This window comes from Pipistrellus kuhlii, unplaced genomic scaffold, assembly GCF_014108245.1.
Source record: "Pipistrellus kuhlii isolate mPipKuh1 unplaced genomic scaffold, mPipKuh1.p scaffold_m20_p_15, whole genome shotgun sequence".
Classification (NCBI taxonomy): Eukaryota; Metazoa; Chordata; class Mammalia; order Chiroptera; family Vespertilionidae; genus Pipistrellus; species Pipistrellus kuhlii.
Window position 1 is genome coordinate 43,763,038 of NW_023425460.1, and position 23,589 is coordinate 43,786,626.

Genomic DNA, 23,589 nt, shown 5'->3' on the forward strand with positions numbered 1-23,589 from the left:
ATTTCTGTGAAACAACTTGGAATATGTGACGAAGGGACAGAAGTAAATCCGCGGGGGGAGAGGGGGCTTGCGGTTCACCCGGCATTTACCAGTGAACAGTCATGAGTAAGCACAGGGACGGTCCCCACGGGCCTCCGCAGGGGCCCACTCGGTCCAGGCCTGGTTGCTGTGCCCACACTGCTTCTGAGGCCAGGGCTTCCCTGGCACCTCTGTCCAAGATGCCTCCAAAGTCTGGGCCAGCCCCTCTGCCTTTCCTTTGTTGCCATTGCCTCGGGGAAGTAATGGTCCATTGAACTTGAACTTCTGGTCTGGAACCACCTGTGGACACCACCACCACCTGCGTCCCTGACATACTCTCCCCCCAGCATCTCAGGGGACATGTCTGGAATGTGGGCAAACGCACTTGGCTCAGCTGCAGGAGGCCTGGTCCCCAGCCTCCGTGTCAGGCCAGAGTGGGGTGGCCCCATCCAGCAGGACAGGGAGGGCAGAAACCAAGGGGAGGCCCAATGGAAAAACTGCCTCTGCTACTATTGGGGGACCCCTAGAGCAAGGCTGGGTGACCCCCATGGACAGGCCCACCCGGAAGTGGCCTCTGCAAAGAACGGTCTGTGAAGGTGAAGTGGATGGCACCCCGGGTGCTCCCCTCCCCACTGGGTGGATTCCATGCTGCTGCAGAAGCTTTCTGTTCCCCAGGAAGTCAGGGTATCCCCCACCTTCAGACGCACCCACCAGAGACAGCCTTTCACACGCCACTTCCCCCACCAAGGCCCAGTCTGTTTGCCTCCCCCTCCCTTAATTCGGTTCACATTTATGAAGCTTTTCCACGTGCTGGACAGCGGGCACCATCCAGGAGCCCCCAAGGGACCAGCAGTAGCCACAAGAACACCAGAGCATGGGGCAGGAAGGATGAAAGGGAGGGGAGGGGCACCCTGACTAAGGTGCCCAGACCCCGCCCCTCCCAGCATCCGGGGGGCGGGGCCTAGTGGGTAAGAGCTGGTCTGGGGCGGGCCGCCTGGGAGAGCCTCCGGGCCCAGCGCTGGGGCCAGACGTGCCCCATTGATCGCAGAGCCACATCCTGTACACACCGCCGACTTTGGACCTGGATCCCCACGTCCTGTTTGCGCCTGCTGGCCCCTGGACCCCCCATCTGTGCCCTTGGACCCCAGACCCCCGGATCTCCATTCAGGCCACCGGAACCCCATCCTCACTCCACCACCCTCCCCTCCTCCGGATCCCAGACCTCCACCCGCACCCCCGGACCCCTGAGTTCCGATGCACACCTCGGCCATGCTCCACCTCGGGCTCTGGCTGCTCAGCGCGTGGTGGCTGCAGGGTGAGTGCTGGTCGCCTGGCCTGTACCCGCACCGGGCACTGCTCTGCGCTGGTCCCGCTGGGAGGGGGCAGACGGGCCTTAAAAAGGGAACTGAGGGAAACCCGTGCGTGCCTCGGTCATTGCTGGGCTCCTAGTGGGAACTGGGGCCCGGATAGAGCAGTGATTGCCCATCCCTCCCCGGACCCCCACCCCAGGAAGGAAGGTAGGACTGAGGAGCAGTGAGTGGCCTTGAGCTGAGAGTGGGGAGGTCTAGCCACATGGGGGCCTACCCCCTCCCCCCCCCACCTGTTTGGGGAGAACCAAGCATACTGCTGGCTCTGGCCCCTAACTGGCTCCCCGAACCTCCTGTCTGGATTCTGTGGTGTCCCATCCGCCCCCTGGAGGCAACCAAGAGCGTGGCTGGGGCTGCAGGACTGAGTTGGGCGCCCCGGGGCCTCTTGAGCCTGGAGGTTTACAAGATAACGGTCACAAGATTTGGTCCCCTGATTTTGGACTGTTAATACCTTAAAAGGGAAAGGACGGGGTCTTGTGTGGCCTGCTGCCTGTGTGGGCTATGTGGGAGCTTCTAGTGGCAGGGAGGCAGGTCAGCTCCCCCATTAGACGCAGTTACTGCGTTACTTGTAGGCTCCTGGAAGGGCTGCCTCGGGACAGGGTCTGCCTGGCCCCACCTGCTGGGGTCCTGTTGTCTTCCCAATGCCAGGTGCAGGTCCGGTCCCCACCCTGTCTCACCAGGAAGGGGCCTCCCCTGGCAGGAGGATGGGTGCCCTGCGCACCTGCTGACACCTCTCTTTCCCGCAGTGGCCGCCCCCAGCCCCCCCTTGCCCCATGTGGAGCAGTACAAGGTGGTGAGGCCCCAGCGCCTGCCGGGTCCTCGTGCCCGCCGGGCCCTGCCCTCCGGCGAGGTGAGTCTTGGCCGGAAAATGGCCTGGTGGTGGTTTCGGGGGTCCCTGTCTGCTCCCACAGTGCCCAGTTAGAAGATTGTAGCTCCTGTGTGTCCCAGCCGGTTGTGAGGGTCCAGCCTGGGGGCTGAGGGCTTTGGGGCAGCGCCCTGAGGGGCTCACTGCCCACCTGGGCTCCGCATCCTGGACCCCCTGTTTTCTTGGTTCGGGTCCTGTACCCGGAAAGGGTGAGTGACGTCCTTGGTGCTTGGCTTGGCTGTCCTCCAGGCCTCACCTCCTGGCACCCTGCCTCTCCCTGTGGCACTCCCCAGTTTCGATCAGCGGTGACAAGTCAAATTCTTCCTCAGACTAGCGGGGTGGCTGGCTCCCCAGAGCCTGTTGCAGTGTGTGGTCACAGGGACACCCTTTCCTAGGGGCTTTGGCCTGGGCTCAGATACCCAGAGCTGCCCGGGGTCATTCCCATGTGGGGTGTGCAGTGTGTGTGTGTGTGTGTGTGTGTGTGTGTATTGGATGTGCCTGCCTGTGTAGTGGGGGTAGCCCTGTCCTGTCTTTGGAGTCTGGGAAGGACACTAAGCCCCCTGGACCCTCACCCCACCCTGAGGGCCAGGTGCATGCTGTCCCTGACAAGGAGCGGAGGGTCTTTGTCTCCTGAGAGTACGGGGCTGGGGTGGGGCTGGGAGGGGCTGGAGGGGCTGGCCCACCCACAGCTGCCAGTAGGGCTACATCTCCCCTCCCCTTGCTCCTTGGGGAAAGAGCATTATTGTCACTGACCTTGTGTGGACAGATGGGGAAACCGAGGCCCGAGGCCTGGCAGGACCCCTGCATTTCAGCCCAGCCTGATGCCGAGCGACCTCTAGGGTCCTCTGAAGGGCTTTCGGGCTGGGGGCCCTGGCCTTGGGCTGCATCCCTGTCCTCTGAGCTCCCCCCCCCCCCCAGGTTTGAGATGGGCGCCGCCTGAGACAAGGCCCCCACCTTAGACCCCTCCTGTTTGCCGGCTCAGGGCCTGTACCCAGAGAGCGTGAGCTACGTGCTCGGTGCCCCAGGGGACACCTTCACCCTGCACCTTCGGAAGAACAGGTGAGCAGGGCCCGGGCCCGCCCAGCACCCCTGTGTCCCGGGCGCCCTCCCTGGCATTGCCCCTCCAGGGCGGCAGGGGGGCCAGTGAGCGACAGGGCTTCTCTCCTAGGGACCTGGTGGGCTCCGGCTACACGGAGACCTTCACGGCTGCCAACGGCTCCCAGGTGACCGAGCCGCTGCAGACACAGGTACGGCCTGGAGGCCTCCCAGGGTGGCTGGGGGCTCTGGGGGTGGGTCCTGCAGAGCCCTCATGCCCGCCTCCCGCAGGACCACTGCTTCTACCAGGGCCACGTGGAAGGGCACCCTCTGTCCGCTGCCAGCCTCAGCACCTGTGATGGCCTCAGGTGGGTGCTCCGGACCCGGGCGCCGTGGGTCAGCATGTCAGGGCCCCAGCACACCCTCCAGGGAAGTGAACTGAGGCTGAGAAGAGGGGCCAGGGCCAGACTCGGGGACACCTTTGAGCACCTGGGTGTCTGGGCTCTGTTTATGATGGCAGGTTCCCCACCTGCAGAGCTCCCCCTGGGCCAGGACACTGTCCGCCTGCGTGCCCCAGGGCCGACTGGGGGCCTCCTGACCTTCCAGGCTCTGTCCCTCCCTGGGCAGCATGCCGGGGGCGGGCACTGACCGGAGCCTCTGGCTTCCCTCTGCCCACAGGGGCTTCTTCCAGGCAGGCTCGGCCGTGCACCTGATCGAGCCGCTGGGCGGCGGCGGGGAGGAGGGGCGGCACGCGCTCTACAAGGCCCAGCACCTGCGGCAGAAGGCGGGCACCTGCGGGGTCAGCAACACCAGCCTGGAGAGCATGCTGGGCCCTCGGACCTTGGCCGCCTTCAGGCCCCGGGTGAGGAGGCCCCGTCCAGCTTCATCCCTGTCCTCCTGGGCCTGCGCGTCCCCCAGACTCCCGGGCTCTCAGCGAATGAGGGCGCTGCCCGCCGTCATCCGGACGGCCAGGGGGCCTGACTGCCCAGCAGCCGCGGAGACGGCTCCTTAGTCCGTGCTGGCGCCTCCTAGCCCGGTCCCCCGACACTGAGGGGCCCTGGACCTGGTCCGTGTGAAGGCGGGGCCGAGGTGAGGGGGCTGTGCTGGGGCCGCTGACCGGCTTCTCGCTGCTGTTTTGCAGAACGGGCCGATGTCCCGGAAGACCCGCTATGTGGAGCTCTATGTGGTCGTGGACAGCAGCGAGGTGCCGTGGGCAGGGGCGTGGGCAGGAGGGGGCAGGCCGCCCGTGGGCTGCTGACTGAGGGTCTGTGTCATCAGTTCCAGAAGCTGGGGAGCAGAGATGCTGTGCGCAGGCGGGTGCTGGAGGTGGTGAACCACGTGGACAAGGTGCTGGCTGTTTCTACGTAGGGGGGGCGGGGGCGGGGGGTGGCGGGAGTGGGGTCTCCCAGGGGCTCCTCCCCCAGCAGGGGCTTCCAGGACCCAAAGCAACACAGGCCCGTTCTGGACCAGATGCCACCCAGCCTGCCAGAACCCTGGTTGTCAAAGAGGAGGAGCAACTGGAGGGCGGTGTGGGCGGCCCCTGACCCGTGGGACCCTGTCTCCCTGCAGCTGTATCAGGAGCTCAAGTTCCGCGTGGTGCTGGTGGGCCTGGACATCTGGAACTACGGGGACAAGATTCAGGTCAACCCCGACGCCAGCATCACGCTGGACAACTTCCTGACCTGGCGGACGCAGAACCTGGTGGGCCGGCACCCCCATGACAACGTCCAGCTCATCACGTGAGTGGGCAGCAGGCGGCGGGCAGGGAGGACAGCCATGGCCAGCGAGGGGCCGTGGGACCGCGGTGGGCGCGCAGGGGAGCCCGCCCGCAGACACTTCTCTTGCTCGCAGCGGCATCGACTTCGCGGGGACCACGGTGGGACTGGCCAGGGTGTCCGCCATGTGCTCCCAGCACTCAGGCGCTGTGAACCAGGTGCGGAGGGGGCCGGCGGGGGGGGGGGAGCCGGGCTCGGAGCGTGAGCTGAAATGCATGCGGGGGAGAGCTCGGGGCTCAGTCCACCTGCCGGTCAGCAGTCTGTCCCCGTGAACCCCTGACCGGCTGCCTCTCCAGGACGGTGCTTGGTGTTTTTTAAAATCCTCACCCCAGGATATGTTTTTCATCAGTATTTATAGAGGGAGGACGGGGGAGAGGGAAACATGGATTCCCAGCGCCCCGACTGAGGATCGGACCCACAGCCTGGGTGCGGGCCCTGACTGGGAACCAAACCCGCAGCCCTTCGGTGCGCGGGATAACGCTCCAGCCAGCGGAGCCGCCGGGCGGCGCTTCACGTTTTAAGAAGCGTTCGCAGGAAGTGATGGCAGCCTTGCTTGGGGCAGCAGGGCCGGCAGGAAGGTGTCTGGGCCCAGTGGGCACCGTCCAGCGCAGACTCTCTCTGCAGGACCACAGCGCGAACCCAATCGGCGTGGCGTCCACCATGGCCCACGAGATGGGTCACAACCTGGGCATGGACCACGACGAGAACGTCCAGGGCTGCTACTGCCCGGAGCCTCGCACCAGCGGCGGCTGCATCATGGCAGGCAGCCTCGGGTGAGGCCCACCCCGGGCCTGGCGGAGGGCCCCTGCAGAGCAGGCGGCCTGCCCCCTCACTGCCCCCCTCCCCCTGAACCACCCCTCTCCCCACAGCTCCACGTTCCCCAAAACGTTCAGCCACTGCAGCCGGGCCGACCTGGAGGCGTTCGTGGAGAAGCCCCGTATCACCTGCATCGAGAATGCCCCGGACCCCGACCGCCTGGTGGGCGGCCCCGTGTGCGGGAACGGGTTTGTGGAGCAAGGGGAGCAGTGTGACTGCGGCTACCCCCAGGTACCGGGCCCCGCACCGCCCCCCTCTGCCCGCCCCCGCCCCGGGTCTCAATCCCCCAGGTTTCGGCGTCCTTCCTGACCCGCCCAGCGGCCTGCCTGCCCACGGCCAGTCTCACCCCTACCTTCTGACACCCCGTCCGCCTGCAGGGGATCTGTGGGAAGGCCCCGGCCCTGATGGGGGGCCATGGAGGGAGGTGGGCCCCACTGTCACTGGGCAGGTGCACACCCTCGCATTGCCCCGTCCGTCCCCCAGGACTGTCAGAACCACTGCTGCAACACCACCACCTGCCAGCTGGCCGAGGGCGCCGAGTGTGCCCACGGCCCCTGCTGCCACGAGTGCAGGGTGAGCACGGGGCCCCGTCCGGCCCCCGGCCCGGCCGTGCCCCGGGGCAGTGGGCGGGGAGGGGCCCCTGGGATGGCGGGGACGGAGAGCAGCCTGGGGCCTGCTGTCCCCATGGTGACTTCGCTCTTGGCCCAGGTGAAGCCGCCCGGCAAGCTGTGCCGCCCCAGCAAGGACGCCTGCGACCTGGAGGAGTACTGCGACGGCCAGCGGCCCTCCTGCCCGGAGGACGCCTTCCGGGAGAACGGCACGCCCTGCCGGGGCGGCTACTGCTACGACGGGGCCTGCCCCACGCGGGCCCAGCGGTGCCAGGACCTGTGGGGGCCAGGTGAGGCGGCGGCGGGGGCCCACCGGCGGGGGGGGGGCGGCTGCGGGCCCCTTGCTGGACCGCTCACCTGCTCCTGGCCTGCAGGTGCTCGGGCTGCCTCGGAGACGTGCTACTCCCGCAGCATCTCGCCGGGCTGCAGGGGCACGGTCCGCCTTAGTGCCGACAGGTGAGCGTCCCGCCCCACCCCGCCCCGCTCCCTGGCTCCGGGATGTCCCCACAGGCGGGGGCTCCCAAGAAAGTCCTCTGCACGGAGGGGGAGGGGGAGGGGGAGGGGGAGGGGCCCACCCTGCCTTCCAGGACCGCCAGGCCTGACCACCCTGCCCTCGGGGGAGGCGGGTGGATGCCCCATCAGTGAACCCCACAGCCCCTCCCGGGGTCCTGGGCCTCGTCTCCTGGCAGCCCCCTGGGTCCCCACGGAGCACGTCAGCGTGCACGGAGCAGGCGACCACGCGCTCTCTCTGTTCGCAGGGCCGGGTGCGACTTCCTGCTCTGCAACGGCGGGCAGGAGCCTCCAGAGCGGGGCTCCTGCTCCTTCACCTACAGCTCAGCCACGTGCCAGGCTCTGAACCTGGTCGGCGGCTCTGAGTTCGAGCAGGTGCTGGAAGGCACCAAGTGCGGCGATGAGCGGGTGAGTGACCAGACACACGCCTGGCTGTGCCCCCGAAGGGCTCCGTGTCCCTGACGAGTGCCCCGCACGCACACTCAGGTGGTCCCAAGCAAGGCTAGCATGATTTGAAGACCTTTCCGTCTGCACGTCCCCCCAGAGGCCCGGGGGGGGGGGGGAAGAGGGGGGAGCCGGTCCTCGGTGCCCCTGGTGGCCCGCCTGCCAGCAGAAGGGCGGCAGACCAGGCCTGCCTGGCCGTGGTGGCGCGGTGGCCGCGGCCTGCCCCCTGAAGCTCACCGGCAGGTTCCGGGGGGGCTTCCGTCCGCTGCTGGGGGAGAGCAGGGGGTCAGGGGTGGAGAGCGACTTCCTAATGAGACCCCCCTGCCTTCCAGGTGTGTTGGAAAGGACTGTGCCAGGACTTCCACGTGTACCGCTCCAGAAACTGCTCCGCCCAGTGCAACGGCCATGGGGTGCGCGCCCTTCGGGCGGAGGAGGCTGTGGGTCACGCTCAGGGCAGGCCTGGGGGGACAGAGGGCGGAGGCCTGGAGCTGGCGAGGATCCGTGGGCCCCGGGTGGACCCCGAGTTCCGGCGGTGGTGGTGGCCGTGGACACATGGGCTGGGCCGCTGCCGTCAGCGTGTGTGACGGCCAGGGACGCCTGGACGTAGGAGCCAGGTCCGTGGACCAGCCCAGCCTGTCCCCGTCAGTCACGGCAGAGCCCTCACGGGCCTCGGCTGGCCTGGGGACTCCTGTGTGGGCGCCGGGCGGTGTGGCACGGGCGCAGGCAGGGTCCGGGGCCCATCCCTGACGCCTGGCTGTCCCGCAGGTGTGCAACCACAAGGGGAAGTGCCACTGCCAGCCGGGCTGGGCCCCACCGCACTGCACAGAGCTGCGGGCCGAGCTGCACACAGGTGAGAGCCCGGCGGTCCCTGGGCCTTCCCACCCTCACAGCCCGATGGGCAGCGGGACGGGGCCCCCTGGGCAGTGAGAAGGAAGCTGGGAGCCCCCAAACCACTGGTGCGCTGTTGAAGCGTCAGACTTGCAGGCCCCGCCGAAACCGGTTTGGCTCAGTGGTGGAGCGTCGGTCTGCGGACTGGGGGGTCCCGGGTTCGATTCCGGGCAGGGGCATGTACATTGGTTGCGGGCACATCCCCGGTGGGGGGTGTGCAGGAGGCGGCTGGTCGATGTTTCTCTCTCATCGACGTTTCTGGCTCTCTGTCTCTCTCCCTTCCTCTCTGTAAAAAATCAATAAAATATATTAAAAAAAAAAAAAAAAAAAAAAAAAAAAAACAGACTTGCAGGCCTGGGCATCCTGACCTCACGGGTCTAGGGTAGGGCCTAGCAGGCGTCCTCAAACTTTTTAAAGTGGGGGCCAGATCACGGTCCCTCAGAGAGCTGGAGGGCCGGACTATATGAACTACTAATTCCTACTGTAACACCTCGGCTGCGCTCACTGCCCAAAAAACCTGGCGGGCCGGATCAGACTCCTCTGCGGGCCGCATGTGGCCTGAGGGCCGTAGTTTGAAGACGCCTGGCCTAGAGCCAGTAACCCCCACTCAGCCCCACAGGAGACGGGTCTTCGGATGGGTGTGTGGCTGCAGGGAAGGGGCCAGGGGCCGCCTGTCTGCCCTCTCAACCCCCACGGCCCCACTGACCCCTGGTCTCCCGCTCCCCACAGTGCCCGGGGGCCTCCTGCCGAGCGTGCTGGTGCCCGTGCTGCTCCTGGTGGCCCTGGCGCTGGCTGTGCTGGGCGTGGTCGTCTACCGCAAGGCCGGGAGCCACATCCGAGGAAGGTGAGCGCGCCCTGGTTGCACCACATCCCCGTGCAACAGGCACATCCCCTCCTCCTGTTGGGAAACGGCCTGCTGCCGCGGGAGGAAGGAGAGAACCACAGCGGGTCCCGAGGGCCTCTCGTGGGGCGGGAACAGGTGACAGATTTGGTGACAGATTTGGTGACAGTGGGGGATAAGCCCAGAGATGGTCGCGGACCCCCACGCACACCTGACCCTGGTAGGCGCTGGCATTTTGGGGATAGCATGGGCTCACCAGCCGCCCGCCCGCCCGGTCGGGACCTGGACCTCGTGCGGCCGCAGGAAAACACCCACGAGGCTGCCTCCCCTTTCCGAGTGGCTGTGACTGCTGCCCCCCGTGGGGGATGGCAGGGACTGAGGCGGCTGTGAGGTACCTGGCCAGGCCAGGGGGCCTCGTGCTCAGGGGACCCCACATCCCTGGATAGGACCCTGAGGCCGGGATGCACTGACTCATCTTACTTTCTTGGCAGGAACAAGACGCCCAAGACCGCCCTGGGGCGATCCAACCCCCTGTTCCGAGAGGGGGGCTTTGGGCCAGCGAAGGGCATGGCTCCGGCCCCCACCGTGCCTACTGTCCACTCCGGCCCGCCCCCCCGGCCCACGGCTCCCATAGTGACCCCTCAACGGCCCCCCCCTGCTGTAAGCACCAGACCACCGAGTCCCGGGCCAGGGCTCCACCAGGGCCTAGCGCAGCAGCCATGGCCACCCTGGGGGAAGGCAGGAAGGAGGCTTGAGGATGGGGGCTCTGAGGACCCACAGGAACTGATGACAGAATTGGCCATTGAACTTGAATCAGGTTCGAGGGCTCTGTAGGGCCAGTCTCCCTCTGGTGCCACCCAGCGCCTCAGAGCGCTCACCGGCTGAGCAAAGGGAACGTGAGGGTCACATTGGGGCTGTGGGCCCTGCTGGTGGTGGGGCAGAGCTGCCATATGCACACCTGGAGCTTTAGTCTCCCTCTGGGAGGGGCGGAACCTGAGGTCCTGAGCTGGGGGGCTGGGGTGACAGCGAGGGGCGATCCAGGCTCACGACCCTGTTCCCTCCAGCCTCCAGCCGCCACGTCCAGACCACCCTTCCCCGTTCCCATGTACACCCCGCAGGCCCCGGCCCAGGTGAGTGGGGCCCCCAGCCAGGCGGTCTAAGTGGCGAAAATGGGGTCCCAGGAGGTGGGGGGCACAAGGGATGGGTTTGCGAGTCTGGGACCCCAGGGTATGGCTGCCCCACTTTCAGAAGGCTGATCACCTGGGCCCAGTGAGGACATTAACCCGGGGCCTGGGCTCCTGACTCTTCCTCCCTCCAGCTCAGACCTCCTCCTCCCACCAAGCCCCTCCCGGAGCGGAAGCCCAAGCAGGTGAGAGGACCTGGCCCCGTGGCCACTCAGTAGACTCCCTTGGCTATGCCTGTTCCCTTCCCCTCTGGCCAGACCCCCCACCTCCCTGCAACCCAAACCCCACAGGCGAGTGTGGGGTGCTCTTCTCTGTGGTGCCCCCTGCTGGCCTGACCACCTTTAGGCTTACCCCAGCGTCTCTCTCACCACCCACCAGCCTGTTCTTCTGACAGAGTGGGGGTGGCAGGAACGGCCAGGCTTTCTCCACCGGCACCACCACCCGCTCCTGGGACAGGCTCCACCCACCAGGTGTCCTGTTGTCCGCCTGTCTGTCATTAACCCGAGATGTTGACTCATATAGGTTTCTCCCTGTGGCCTCGATATCTTGGAGGAACTTTGAGAGATGCAAATCGTATAACTTTTTTGTTGTTAACCTTCACCGGAGGGATTTTTAGAGAGAGTGGAAGGGAGGGAGGAAGGGTGAGAGAGAGAGAAACATCAATGTGAGAGAGACACATCTATTGGTTACCTTCCCCACGTTCCCCAATCCGGGCTGGGACCCTTACGTGTGTGGGCCAACACTCTAACCACTTACCACACTGGCCTGGGCTCTATTAATTTTTAAACTGACCCACAGGGATCTCCCTGCAACAGCCTTCACGTGGTGCTTGCTTAATAGATGTTCCCTATTGCTTTCTTTTTAAGCTTTTTATTTAGAACTAATGTTAGACTTACAGAGAGTTACAGAGATGGTCTAAGGAGGGGTTTGACCAGCCGGAAGGGGGCCACAGGGTGGGCAGAGATTTCTGGCCCAGGAAGTGGAGATAGCCAGGCAGAGGCTAGGAGGAACCGGCTGCTCAGTACGGTCCTTCCGGGTTATCAGAAACGACAGATGCTGGGCCCACCCAGGCCTCCTGGATGCTAGGGGGTGTGGCCAGGGCTGAGCAAGGCTGGGCCAGGCCTGGTCAGCCTTCCACCTCCCTCCCGAGTCCCATCCCCATCACCCTGGGAAAGCTAAAAAAAAAAAAAAAGCCAATTTTAGTAGCTAATTTTTGGTTTTGAACTTCCAAGAGCCACATTCTAGCAGTTTTTAAGGCTTTTTCTTGTTAAGGTTGGGGCGGTGTAGGGGAGAGGGCAGCCATGGCCTGCTGGTTCGGGTTTCTTTCTGCAGGTGGCCTCGGTGGAGGGCGGGGGTGGGATGGGACTGTTCTGTGGAGAGCTCAGCAGAGAAAAGCAGAGCAGGGCGCCTGGAAAGACAGTGCTGTGCCCAGGCCGGGACAGGTAGGTGTCATCCACTGACACTGTGTCTGCTTCCTCCCAGGTGACCAAGCCAACCTCCGTGCCCCCAGTACCACCAGTCAAGCCCAAGGCTGGAGGGGCCAACCCTGGAACCACTGAGGTGAGCCTCCCCCCACCCCCCAGCAGTGTCCACAGCAGGGGCAGTGGAGCAGGCTGTCAGCTCAAAGGGGATATGTCAGCTGCAGGTATATTCTAGCCCACATGTGTCAAACACAAGGCCCGCGGGCCAAATCCGTCCCACCAGGCCTTGCAATGTGGCCCACACCGCGCTGTCATCACTGCACTCCGCTGCGTTTCCATCACAATGACAGTTTATGACTGTTCAGTAAACCATTCGGCCCGCAATTTAGGCTGGATTTTAGATTTTGGCCCCTTCTCTGATTGAGTTCGACACCCCTATTCTAGCCTCTGCTTCATACTCTGCCAGAGAGCTTTTCAATGGATGGCTGCTCCACTGGCTGGTCATTTGTCTTCACCCACTAGTCTAAGTTCGAAAGCCTGTCCTTTATCCGGTGACCGCTATGAACACGGAGGCACTGTTACTGTTACTGTTGTGTGCAGGGGCCATCATGTTGTTGGCTGAACTAAGAATTAAATTTTATTAAGTGTAAAAGGAAGTAAGATTCACTTGTACTCTTTGTAGCAGGTGGTTTTTATTCTTCCTTTTTTTCCTCCTTCAAGGGAGTTGGCCCAAAGGTTGCTCTGAAGCCCCCCGTCCTAAGGAGATGATGCCCCTTGGGGCACCTGCGCACCTCTCTGCAAGTTGTTGAAAGAACCCAGTGCCAGCCCCTGCAGTGCCTCTGCCCAAGCCCTCGGTGCCGCCCCGGGCTGGTCCCACTATGGAAAGTCCCAGCAGAAGAGCTACCTCCTTGTGGCCAAGGTCTTGGCTTCTGCAGCCCAGGGTCACAGCCAAGGGCCTCTAGGTCAGGACTCTGCTGGGTTCCTGACTTCTCACCCACGTTGGCCACCCCAGCTCTGACGGCCCCCAGGCCGGGGTCAGCTGCTGTGTGGCCTGCGTATGGGTGTCTCTGGACTTCCAGGCCCCTCCGGGCGGGAGGCCTGTGTGCTGTGCTTCCGGGAAGACCTCTCCTGCTGGTGTGCTCCGGCACCCCCAGACTGCAAGCCCCTCCATTTTCATTTCCTGTTTCCCTGCTATTTAAGAAAAAGCATGTTTTTACAATTAAATTATTGATCAACTTTTAAATGACTGGAGATTTTTATTGGGTGGACTGTGGAGGAAGCCAAACCACGTGGGATTCAATGTATAATAGTTAAGGTTCCGACGCTTGTTAAAATAAAACGTACACTGTACAAGGACGGCGGCTTTTCACCTTCTTTGCTCCCTGACGTCATCCTAAGACACCCCCGCACCCCCAAATCTGAGCATCCGGGGGTGCACTGACCCAGGGACGCGCGGGCAGCACCCTAGGCCGCAGCCCAACCACTGACCTCCACCCTCACCTACAAAACTCCCGCTCTTCCGGCCCCGCCCCCGTCTCCCCGCAACGGCCCAGCAGCCCGCCCCTTCCGGCGCCGTCTCCTAGCAACGGTCAACAACCCTGCAGCCATGCTGGGCGCCGCCGGACCGAGCGCCCCGGCCCCGCCGCCGCCGCCGCTGTCGCCCCGCGCGCTCCGCGGCCTGTACGGCTGGCTGGACCGGCTCCCGCTCAGCCGGCCCAAGCGCCACCTGGCCCGCGACTTCAGCGACGGCGGTGAGGGCCCGGCGGGCTCCCTGCAAAGTGCTGGAGCCCCCAGGACAGGGTGTGAGGGGCGCCCCTAAAGTAAGGTGACCAGACGTCCCGATTTCTAACAGTGTGTCCCGCGCCCTGCGGCGTTTTAAAAATCCAAAAGATTTAAAAGATTCTTTCCAAAAATCGGGACTTTTTAAAAACGCCGCTGGACAGATTGTTTAAAAATCGGGACGTCTGGTCACCTTACCCTAAGGGATGCGCAGCACGCGGGCAGGATGGAGGATGGGGGTATTGACGCCTGAGGAGGAGGAGGAGGAAGGTGGCAGCAGAGAGAGGCCGCGCTGTGCATTCAGCCCGGTCACTCGGCAGTTCCCTCCGTCCGTCCGGCATTCCCTGCGGCGGGTGGTGCAAACTCGGGGTGTCCTCCAGCACCCCTGAACCCAGCCCGGTTTCCACACTCCTGCCCCAGGAGCACCCACACCTTGGTCCCAGTGATCGCTCCCCCAGGACTCCGCTCCCTGTCCTCATCCACCTCGGGGCTGTGGACACAAGATGGAAGTAAATGGGGTTCCTCGCTGGGCGGGCCAGGCTCAACTTGCACCCCCCACCCCCGCGCCCCCCGCAGTGATGCTGGCGGAGATCGTGAAGCATTACCACCCGCGGCTCGTGGACCTGCACAACTACGTGCCCACCTGCAACACGGACCAGAAGCTCAGCAACTGGAGCACCCTCAACAGGCAGGCGCTCCGCCTCCTCCCTGCTCCGCCTCCTCCCTGCCTTTTCCTGTTGGAGCGCCCAGTCCTCGCTCAGGGGCTGGGGGACTCCCTCTCCCCCACCTTCCTGGTCTCCGGGACAAGTTCTCGGGCTGTCTCCTCGCTATGGGCTTCCCTGACGCCGTGCCAGTATCCCTGTTCCTGGCTGTCAGAATTTCACCATCAACCTGGGGCTCCTGGGGGTTCCCGCCACGAGGACAGCACTGGTCAGCCTGAGACTCGCTCACCTTGGACCGACCGTGTGTCCAGCCTGTCCGACCACACCTCTCACTCAACAACAATCGGGGCGCAGGGCTCTGCTCCGGGCACCTCGGACACGGCCTCTGCCTTCAGGGGATGAGTCTAGAGGGAAGACACGTGTCAGGTGTGATGAGTGCAATGGAGGAGGAAGCAGGGCCCCCGAGCGAGTGACGGAACAGTGATGGGAGGCGACCTGTGGGTGCGAAGGGGGTTGCAGTAAGGGCAGAGGGCTGGAGCTGGAGGGGGAGGGTCCTTATATTCGGAGCCACCCCGGGTCCTTGGAGACGGTGCTGAGGACCCTGCTCCTAGCCTGGGGCTGAGAGGCACTGCAGGGTTGAGGCCTATTCCGGAGGCTGTGGGAGGGAGGCGGGGTGGTGGTGGTGGCGGCAGCTGCCGGCAGATGTGTGCTGTGGCGGCGATGAAAAGCCAGATTCTGGGCGCTGGAGGTGAACCTCAGACTTCCTCAGAGCAAAGGGTGACTCAAGCAGGAAGGTGACTTCCCGTGCAGATCCCCGGGGGACACTTAGGAACACCAGGCCTGACCCCACAGGGCACCCCGTATTCTGTGGGGTGGCCGGGAACGGGATGGCCTCAGGGCCTCTGCAGGTGCAGGGCGAGGAGGAGCCCTGGTCCCCGCATCCCCTCGGAGGAGAGCCAGGGCACTGCTCTGAGGGCCACCCCCCGCTTCCTTCACAGGAAAGTCTTCCACAAGCTGCGTTTCTGTGTCTCAGAGGGCGATATCCGGAAGGTGGTGGCCAACACGCCGGGGGCCATCGAGCCCATCCTGTGCTCGCTGAGGGACAAGGTGGCGGCCGGCGCTGTCCACGAGGACCCGCCCGGCGCGGGCGCGCCTGCCGGTGCATCTGTACGTACCGCCGTGGGCCCGCCGCCCGCCACACGTGGACGTGGTCTCCTGATCTGCCAGTGAGAGCTGGACGCAGGCAATAAGGGCGATGAGCCGAAACCGGCTTGGCTCCGTGGATAGAGCGTCGGCCTGCGGACTGAAAGGTCCCGGGTTCGATTCCGGTCAAGGACATGTGCCTTGGTTGCAGGCACATCCCCAGTAGGAGGTGTGCAGGAGGCAGCTGATCGATGTTTCTCGCTCTCTGTCCTTCTTCCTTTCTCTCTGTAAAAAATCAATAAAATACATATTTTTTTTAAAAAAATAAGGGTGATGAAGGCCCCGGTCCCCTGGCCGACCTGGGACAGGGAAGCTCACCTTTCATAATGCTCCTCCCCAGGCCGGCACCGGCCATCCCCCTCCTCGTGGCCCTCCCTCCATGGCTGGGAAGTGCAGAGAGGCGAGTTGGCTATGCGGCCAGGGGTGAGCCCTGGGGGGCCGCATCTCACGGTCCCTCCTCTGAAATCCTTGCAGGACCCGGGAGTCTCCGGTGCGGACGCGGATGGACTGTGGGCGGGCCTCGCCGCCACCCCCCACGCCGGTAGTACCCAGACCCCCGTGTGGGAAACAGCCTCGTGGAAGGGGCAGCGCCACAGAGACAGGCGTGTGGTGCCCTCGCGCTCACGCACCTGCAAGGGAGGGCAGGGGTCCTTGGGTGGCACAGGGCCTGGCGGGGCGGGTGGCCTCCAGGGGGGCAGCTCCTCGGTCTGAGGGCCCGAGAGGGGCCCTGATGCCGTCGCCTCCTGGCTTCTGTCCAGGGGCCACGCTGGGCGGCTGTTCCATGGGCACATCTCCAAACGGAAGCCTTTCGGAGGCAGCCAGCTGCACCTCGGGACGGCGTAAGGCCGGGCCGGGCCCACAGGGCGCTCTCTGTGTGGCTCAGCCTCCCCCGGGTGCTGCTGCGGGGACCTGAGCCGTGTCCACTTGTCTCCCAGGCCTGCCGAGCTCCCCAGTGGCTTCCGGCGTGAGGACCCTTCCGAGGCAGAGGGCTTGGGAGAAGACGGGACACTGTGCGTGCAGAGGGTGGGCCCCCGTCTCCCGAACCCTCTGCCTTTGCGCCCCAGCCACCCTGTCCTTCCGGGTTAAAGGCCAAGCGTTTGCCTTTCAGGCGGGACCCAGCCGGTGGGCCCTGGGAGCACCCGGAGACCGGGGTGCAGCAGCTGCTGGAGGAAAAGGAGCAGGCGCTGGCCATTCTGCAGGAGACCGTCAAGGTACAGTGACCGGGGTGTCCCTCCGTGCCCACCCCCAGGGAGCAGAGGAGTCGGTTGTGGGCATTACGGGAGGCACTGCTTTCCTTTCTGTGCAGCTCAGACCCATGGGGGGGGGGGCATGGTGGGGGGGGGGCAAGCAGGATCTCTAACCAGGGAGAACCCACATTTAATTTGATTATTTTTATTTTAAAAATTTCAACTGAGGGGGAGATAAGAGATCAACCAAAGGACTTATATGCATGCATGTAAGAATAACCAATGGATGCAAATAATTGGGGGGTGAGAGCATGTATGGGAGTGGGGTGGAGGGGCAATGGTAAGATACGTACACATATAATACCTTAATAAAAAAAAATTTCAACTGACTTTAGAGAGAGGATGTGTGAGAGAGAGAAACATTGATATGAGAGAAACATTGATTGAAGGGTCCCAGGTTCAATTCTGGTCAATGTTGCCACCTGCACACCCAGACCAGGGTATGTGCTTTGACCAAGAATCCGACTCACCACCTTTTGGTGTACAGGGAGAGGTCCCAACCCAGTGAGCCACACTGGCCAGGGCTTGATTATTTTTAACTATGGAATATGCAAAACACTTCCAGAAGCGTGGAGAAGAGTTTAGTGCCCCCTCCCCAAGAACTCGCCATCCAGCCCCCCAGTTCCCAAGCCCCAGGGCCCACATTCCAGGGGCTGCAGACAGCTACCCAGATGTGATGGGCAGCAGGCCCAGGACCGAGTCTGGGAGCAGAAGATGGTCCTCCAGGTGCAGGCCTCGTCCCGAGAGCACCAGAGTCTGCAGTAGTCCCGAGTTCAGGAAGTGCGCAGGCCCCTCGCTGCCAGACAGTGACCACCCTATGAGAGGACAGGTCGCAGCTTCCGGCCTGAGACGGGGGTGGGAGGGGTGTGTGTGTGGGAGGGTGCAGCGCAGGCCACAGCAGTCTGCCCTGAGTCCGAGGGGCCGGAGGAACTGTGATGACAGGGTGGTTCCCGGCCGGCCCGTGTCCCGGGCTGGGTGAGCTGTGTTCCCGAGAATGCAGGACGTGACGTCACCGTGTGGTCTGCCTTTGCTGAGGGGTGGCAGAGAGGAAGTGATGAGATGTGAAGCAACCACCTCTGGAGGTCTGACACAGCCCCGGGCTCTGGCCCGTGTGCTGACAGAGTGGATTATAACCGAGTTCTTTGTGAAAGCCGGAGAGGGAAGCAGCTCTACGTGCCATTCAGGATGTTCCAAATGGGGGACAGGTGCCCAGGGGCCAGGGGGGCAGCAGCTGAGGGCCAGGGCCTCGGTGGGGAGCAGGCACCTTCTGTGTTGGCCCAACGAGGAAGCCTGCACATGGGCAGCCTTGGGCCGCCCCCGCCCTTCGCTGCATGTTGCTGGGGAGTGGGCCCTGGGGGAGGGCAGGGAGTGGGCCCTGGGGGAGGGGGTGGCCAGGACTCGGCAGTGTGGACCGCCACCGGGCGGCCCGCGCCATGCTGGGCCCGGGGAGCAGTCTGTGCCCAGCGGAGTGTGGGCCGGCCGCTGCTGACCTCACTCCACACACGACACGGTGCTGGGGGCAGAGGGGCCTCAGATCCTCTCTCCCACTCGCCTGTGCGGGTGGTGGGCCTGCGCTTCCAAGAAGGGGAGGCTGCTGACGTGGCCGTCCCTGTGGAGGAGGCTGCGGTGGCTCCTTGTTCTTCACGAAACTTCTTTTCCTGATAAAACAGGATTTATTGGCAGGTTTTTTAAAAAAATGACTATTGGGTTACACTGGCCAATGAAATCATATAGGGTTCAAGTGTACAATTCTACAGCACATCACCTGCACATGGACATGCGCTTGACTGTTAACGCTTAGACGTAAACCTGGCACAACGGGCCTGCACCTGTGGCAAGGGGGCAGGAGGGCCACCCCTACTGTGATGTCCGCGGGGCCTCTCCCCGGGTCCCCCTTAATGGCCTTGGGTCTGGCTGTGGGCCGTGTGGCCTTGCAGCACGGCCGGCCGGACATTGGGCTCGGCCTGGAACTGCCCAGCGCCGGCAGGGGGGCGGGGCGAGAGATGCCTGTCTCCCTGAAGGTTCTGCAGATGAAGGTGGTCAGGCTGGAGCACCTGGTGCAGCTGAAGGACCAGCGGATCGGTGAGCTGACCCGCCGGGGGACTGAGCCCCAGTGAGCACGAGGCCTCGGGGAAAGGCTCCCACATCAGCCAGACCTGGAACTGGACCCCACATGGACCTCGCCCAGACCAGCCCTGGCCGCGTCCTGTCCAGCGGGCTGAGGGACATCGTGCACCAGGACCCGGGGTGGGCAGCAGGGTGCAGAACTCACGATCCTGGAGGTCGGGCCTTGGGGCTGCACGCTGGCTCCTGGCTGTGTCCTCTGAGGTTCGCCCTGCCCCAGCTGAGTTTGGAAGTGAAGACTTGGGTCCGGTTACCTGGAGCCTTGAGGGGTTTTGTCGTCATTGTGTCTGAGCGTGGACATGGACGGTCCCCCCTCTCCCGGGCAGTGTCCTGCTCCCACCCACCTGAAGTTCTGTGGGAGGCCCTGCCCACAGGAGCATGTGTCCCCGCCTGGTCCAATCTGCCCGGGGCCCTGGGGGCGGGAGGAGCCGCCAGGGGCTCTGTGGCCACCCTCAGTGGGTGGTCCTGGGTGCCCTGCTGCAGTCCCTTGAGAAGGACGGGTCACCCTGTTTTGCCAGGGGTGTAGGGGATCAAGGAGGAGCTGGGCCTGCAGGATGGGCCCCACCGGTCCTCCCGGAGTCTGTGGCCCCTGGAAGGAACTTGCCCCGGTCCTGCCTGGAGGATGAGGAGGGAGGTGCCAGGCAAGCAGCCTCTGGCCCTGAGACGGGGCTCCAGGGTGCTCCCAGGCCCTGAGGTTGGCTGGGGGGCGGGCAAGGGCTTTCCTGTCCTGGCATCCAGGCTTCCCTGCCGCTTCCACACCCAGAGTCCCAGAGTCGGGGGCTGGGGCCACCTCAGTCTTGGTTCAGTTCCTGGATTCCACTGCCTCATGGCCCACCCCCTCTCCCAGTGGCAGAGCAGCATCAGGCTCAGAACCACAGCCTCCGGCAGAGTTTCAGCCTGAGTCACACAGCCAGGCACACGCTGAGTCAGAAGGCGTGGCGGGCCCACAGCACGGCGCTGAGGGCTCCGGGGCCCGGGAGGATTGGGGAGGAGGATCTGCTGGCCCAGGAAGCACTCACGGGTCAGGAGGGCTCCAGTGGCCTCAGAGTGGGGTCCGGGCCGCCATGGTGGGTCCTGGGTGGGTAAGCCTAGGCTGGGGGACCAGACCCTCTGGTTGCGGGGATCGGGGGCTACAAACAGCTCCCGCTGGTCCCTGTGTTGGGAGAGGGAAAATCCACCCAGAGATGGGGGAGGTGGCTCCACAGCTCCAGGCTCCCAGTGGCTAGCAGCTGGGGGAGGGGCAGGAAGTAGCTGGGGAGGGCTCGGCGGAGAGCGTGAGTCCAGACTGGCCCAGGCAGCTTCACGCCCCAGACCCGGCTGCCTCCCTGAGAGAAGCTCGGAGCCAGGAGATGGTGCCCGCCCTGCAGCCTCCGTGTACCGCCAGGGGCTGCCCTGGCTCCAGTGCCCAGACCGGCACGGACACACGTGCACCCACCGGGCCTCATGCTGAGCAGAGGCTGTGCGCGCGCGCGCGTGTGTGTGTGTGTGTGTGTGTGTGTGTGCGCCGTGTGCTCTCCAGGGCCTCAGGGGTGGGTTTGGGTCCAGGCAGGGCAGGGAGGGCCCAGAGGCTGCAGGAAGGAGGTGGGGAGGGTGGGCACCCCTGAGGAGGACTCCCTGGCCCCCTCCTCCCTCCAGGGCCTGCCTGCCATTCCCCAAGGGCTGGGGTTTGGGTGGAGACAGAGATGGAGTCTGGGGAATCGGCCTCTGGCGATGGAAGTCCCTGGCAGGGCCCTGGGAGCAGGTGCTGCGTGTGAGGTGCCTGGAGGCCAGGGACTAGGGGAACTGCACCCCAAACACACCCCATTCGCAGGCCCGGGCTTGCCGGCTGCAGACAAGCCCATTGGCGGCCCCTGTGAGCCCCAGCCTGCTCCAGGCCAGCTTCAAGGGGGCCGGGCCTGGGCTGGAGGTGGGGCTCAGGCCTGGTCTCCAGCCCCCCCGAAAGAGACGTCCTGCTTCGGCGGGGGTCCAAGAAGCTGACTCCAGAGTTAGGAAGCGGCTGTGAGTCACGCTGGCCAGTGCCTTTCCCGGTTCACCCTAGAAAGAACCCAGGCTCGAGGGCAAACTTAGGACAAAGTCGGAAGCCAGTCCCTTCCCGTCCTGTCCCTGTCCCGTGGGGTGAAGGCGCCGGCGGCACCCGCTCTGCACTTGGACTTGGGTTCAGCCATCACTTCAGAGAGGCGCCCAGGCTTAGGAGGGAGTGAGGGCCGACCCCTGGACTTGCCCCTCGGTGACACAGGTACCAAGGAAAATACTAGAACCTAGTGACTGTGTGCAAAAGCGATCCCCGGGGACAAGAACCTTCGTCCCTCTTCCAAAGATGAGGCAGCACGAAGCTGGCAAAGATGCTCCGAGCGCGGGAGCCGCGAGCCTTCCCCAGGGCGGCTCCTCGGGAAGTCAGGTGGACAGGCCCTCCTCCACCCGACACCACACAGCTGCTGCCCTCGGGCCCAGCCGAGGCCTTGCGTGTACAGATTCAGGTCACTCACTCCGCTTCCTCTTGCTGCAAACCCCGCAGAGAGGAAGTGGGGAGTGAGAGCCAGCTCCGCACCCCACGCCCCAGTTTGGACAGCTGAGAGTGGAGGTGTTTCCTCAGCAGGGAGGCGGGTCTTTCTGCCCGTTAGACATTTCATAACTGAACAATAAGAGGGGAAACATTAGGATGCACACAGGTGTTGATGTGGATGGTGATCAGAAACCCACTCCCCGCCCCAAACCCAGCTGGCAGGCCCTCGGCCTACCCCCAGCCCCCACCCCTGGGAGCTGGGGCATCTGGAACCCACTTCCTCGTTTGAGAAATGGGGAACAAAAGTGCCCTGGAGTGGCCGGTAAAGTCTGGCTGGGTGAGCCTGGCCACACCCACACCGCCCCAGGAGCCCAGAGTGGCCGGCCCAAGGGCGACCCCGTGTGGCCGGTGTGTACATCTCGCCTTCTTGGTCCTTTAAAAACTGGCAACACCTGGGGCTTTAAAGACCAGCAGCCTGCCCTCCTCAGCTGGACAGGAAAGGCCTGAGAATGCCACTTCACCCAAAACCCTGTGTGAGGGTGGGCGGTGGGCACACACACGGGACCCCTGGTGGTCTCTGCTCTGTGAGGCCCCCACCTGATGCTCCAGCTCCTGAACTTCGAAACAACCGATTCAGCTTAATACTCGTGCACTCAAGTGTTCATCGCCAGGTGTGTCCTTGAGAGAGCAGGGGCCAGACACACCCTGCTGGGGACACACCTCAAGGGTAAGGTGACCAAACGTCCCGCTTTTGACGGGACAGTCCCGATTTTTAACAATTTGTCCCGCAGCGTTTTAAAAAAGTCCCGATTTTTGGAAAGAATGCAGGACAAGCTAGGGAACAGCTGGAGAACGGAAGGTTTTTGGTGACCATGTGGCTATTTAGCCAGGATATGAGTTTTATATTATTTTTGTTAATTTTATAATGTTAAACTTTAATAATAACAAATAATTGTTGAGAACTGCTTATCAAAGTTCGAATTGTTGGTCAGTTGTTAGAATTCGACCACCACTGTTTGGACTTAATGAACAATGGCATTTTTTGGGATTGGCAATGGTGTCCCGCTTTACCAATGTTAAAATCTGGTCACCTTATTCAGGGGGCTCCAGGCCAGGCGGGCCCCAGGACTCCCTAGTGGCTTCAGTGACGGCAGAAAAGTCCGTTTTTAAAGTGTTTTTATTGATTTCAGAGTCAGGAAGGGAGGGAGGGAGAGGAGGAAACATCAATGGGGAGAGGGAATCCTTGGTCCTGCACGCCCCCTGCTGGGTGGAGCCTGCCACTCGGGCGTGTGTCTGAGCGGGACTCTAGCAGGCGTCTTCAAACTACCGCCCGCGGGCCACAGGCAGCCCGCAGAGGAGTCTGATCCGGCCCGCCAGGTTTTTTGGGGCAGTGAGCGCAGCCGAGGTGTTACAGTAGGAATTAGTAGTTCATATAGTCCGGCCCTCCAGCTCTCTGAGGGACCGTGATCTGGCCCCCACTTTAAAAAGTTTGAGGACCCCTGCCTAGGGGAATCTAGCCGTGCGGGGCAGAAAAGTGATCTCAAGCAGGCCCCGGGGGCCAGGGATGTGGAAACAGGACCCTCTCCCCGCGGATTGCTGGGCTCCGAGCTCAGGAAACCCGAGTGACAGCGTGAGCGCTAGGTGCACGCCCCCCAGTGGCGGAGAGCGCACAGGGCGGGATGGAGACGTGGAAAGCGGGGCCTGGTGGGGTGTGGGGGGTGGAGGAGGGGGATAAAACAGGGCCTGACACTTCAGAGTGGGTGGCCGGGGTGCCCACCAAGATCGACTGAACGAGGAGACGGGGGTTGAGACAGAGGAGCAATAGGTGCAAAGGGCCTGGGGCAGAGAGCCAGAGGTCAGGGGGTTCACGGGGTGGGGTGTGGGCTGTGGTCACAGTGGGGGGTGGGGGGTAGGGTTGGGACTTTGCCCTGAGGAGGGTGGGAGCCTTGGAGGGGGCCTGGCAAGCGACAGGCTGGGCAGGGCCATGTGGCCCCCGTGTGGAGGTGGCCCGGACTCAGGGAGACACTCAGACGCCCGGCAGACATGGCCAGGGAGGAGCACCTCTGTGGAACCCACCGCTGCCTCGGACCCCGTCCTGCACCGCGGGCGCCCAGAGCGGGTGCCGCTGTCCCAGGAGGGGGCGGGAGGCGGGCCTGCGTGATGGCGGTGAAATGATGCCGGAAAGCAGGCCGACGGAAAACCAGGTGGTTCACAGGGTTCCCGTGATGGCAAAACGGTGGTTTCTTCTCTGTACTGCTTGCACCTTCCATAAGAGCAACGCGTGCTCTGTAATCGGGGA

The 23,589-nt window shown here is 63.8% G+C and overlaps 3 protein-coding genes across 6 annotated transcripts in view; all 3 read left to right on the forward strand.

Annotated features, from left to right (window-relative positions):
* Positions 1 to 21,845, forward strand: part of TUBGCP2 (tubulin gamma complex associated protein 2) — a 39,425-nt gene extending 17,580 nt beyond the window's left edge. For 2 of the 4 annotated variants that reach the window (XR_006741736.1, XR_006741737.1), the window contains one exon: positions 7,107 to 7,117. The gene's annotated coding sequence lies outside the window, so the exon portion shown is untranslated. Of the gene's footprint in view, positions 1 to 2,333; positions 2,337 to 7,106; positions 7,118 to 10,318; positions 10,322 to 21,828 lie in introns of those variants that run through there. The other 2 variants (XM_036439247.2, XM_045582156.1) reach the window with 2 other exon arrangements.
* ADAM8 (ADAM metallopeptidase domain 8) lies at positions 1,012 to 23,099 on the forward strand. The gene is made up of 21 exons (XM_045582221.1): positions 1,012 to 1,333; positions 2,132 to 2,235; positions 3,233 to 3,309; positions 3,419 to 3,497; positions 3,577 to 3,653; positions 3,964 to 4,147; positions 4,427 to 4,489; positions 4,564 to 4,632; positions 4,855 to 5,024; positions 5,137 to 5,218; positions 5,685 to 5,833; positions 5,930 to 6,107; positions 6,360 to 6,449; positions 6,585 to 6,774; positions 6,859 to 6,940; positions 7,243 to 7,402; positions 7,771 to 7,848; positions 8,204 to 8,288; positions 9,056 to 9,170; positions 9,659 to 9,752; positions 22,932 to 23,099. Exons 1-21 carry the CDS (start codon positions 1,273 to 1,275, stop codon positions 23,097 to 23,099), a joined length of 2,355 nt encoding a protein of 784 aa, XP_045438177.1. The 5' UTR covers positions 1,012 to 1,272.
* On the forward strand, positions 13,328 to 19,046 carry LOC118719559 (sperm flagellar protein 1-like). The gene is made up of 7 exons (XM_036439267.2): positions 13,328 to 13,523; positions 14,128 to 14,239; positions 15,212 to 15,380; positions 15,891 to 15,957; positions 16,352 to 16,439; positions 16,525 to 16,627; positions 18,685 to 19,046. Exons 1-7 carry the CDS (start codon positions 13,379 to 13,381, stop codon positions 18,778 to 18,780), a joined length of 780 nt encoding a protein of 259 aa, XP_036295160.1. The 5' UTR covers positions 13,328 to 13,378; the 3' UTR covers positions 18,781 to 19,046.
* Positions 23,100 to 23,589: the final 490 nt, after the last annotated feature.

Excerpts from the sequence above, each read along its gene's own strand:
- ADAM8 (XM_045582221.1), top strand. The coding sequence starts at position 1,273 with ATGCACACCTCGGCCATGCTCCACCTCGGGCTCTGGCTGCTCAGCGCG. Across the intron at positions 5,025-5,136 it reads GACAACGTCCAGCTCATCAC|CGGCATCGACTTCGCGGGGA; the intron begins GTGAGTGGGCAG and ends TCTTGCTCGCAG. Across the intron at positions 6,450-6,584 it reads CCTGCTGCCACGAGTGCAGG|GTGAAGCCGCCCGGCAAGCT; the intron begins GTGAGCACGGGG and ends CTCTTGGCCCAG.
- LOC118719559 (XM_036439267.2), top strand. The coding sequence starts at position 13,379 with ATGCTGGGCGCCGCCGGACCGAGCGCCCCGGCCCCGCCGCCGCCGCCG. Across the intron at positions 13,524-14,127 it reads CCGCGACTTCAGCGACGGCG|TGATGCTGGCGGAGATCGTG; the intron begins GTGAGGGCCCGG and ends CGCCCCCCGCAG. Across the intron at positions 14,240-15,211 it reads AACTGGAGCACCCTCAACAG|GAAAGTCTTCCACAAGCTGC; the intron begins GCAGGCGCTCCG and ends CTTCCTTCACAG.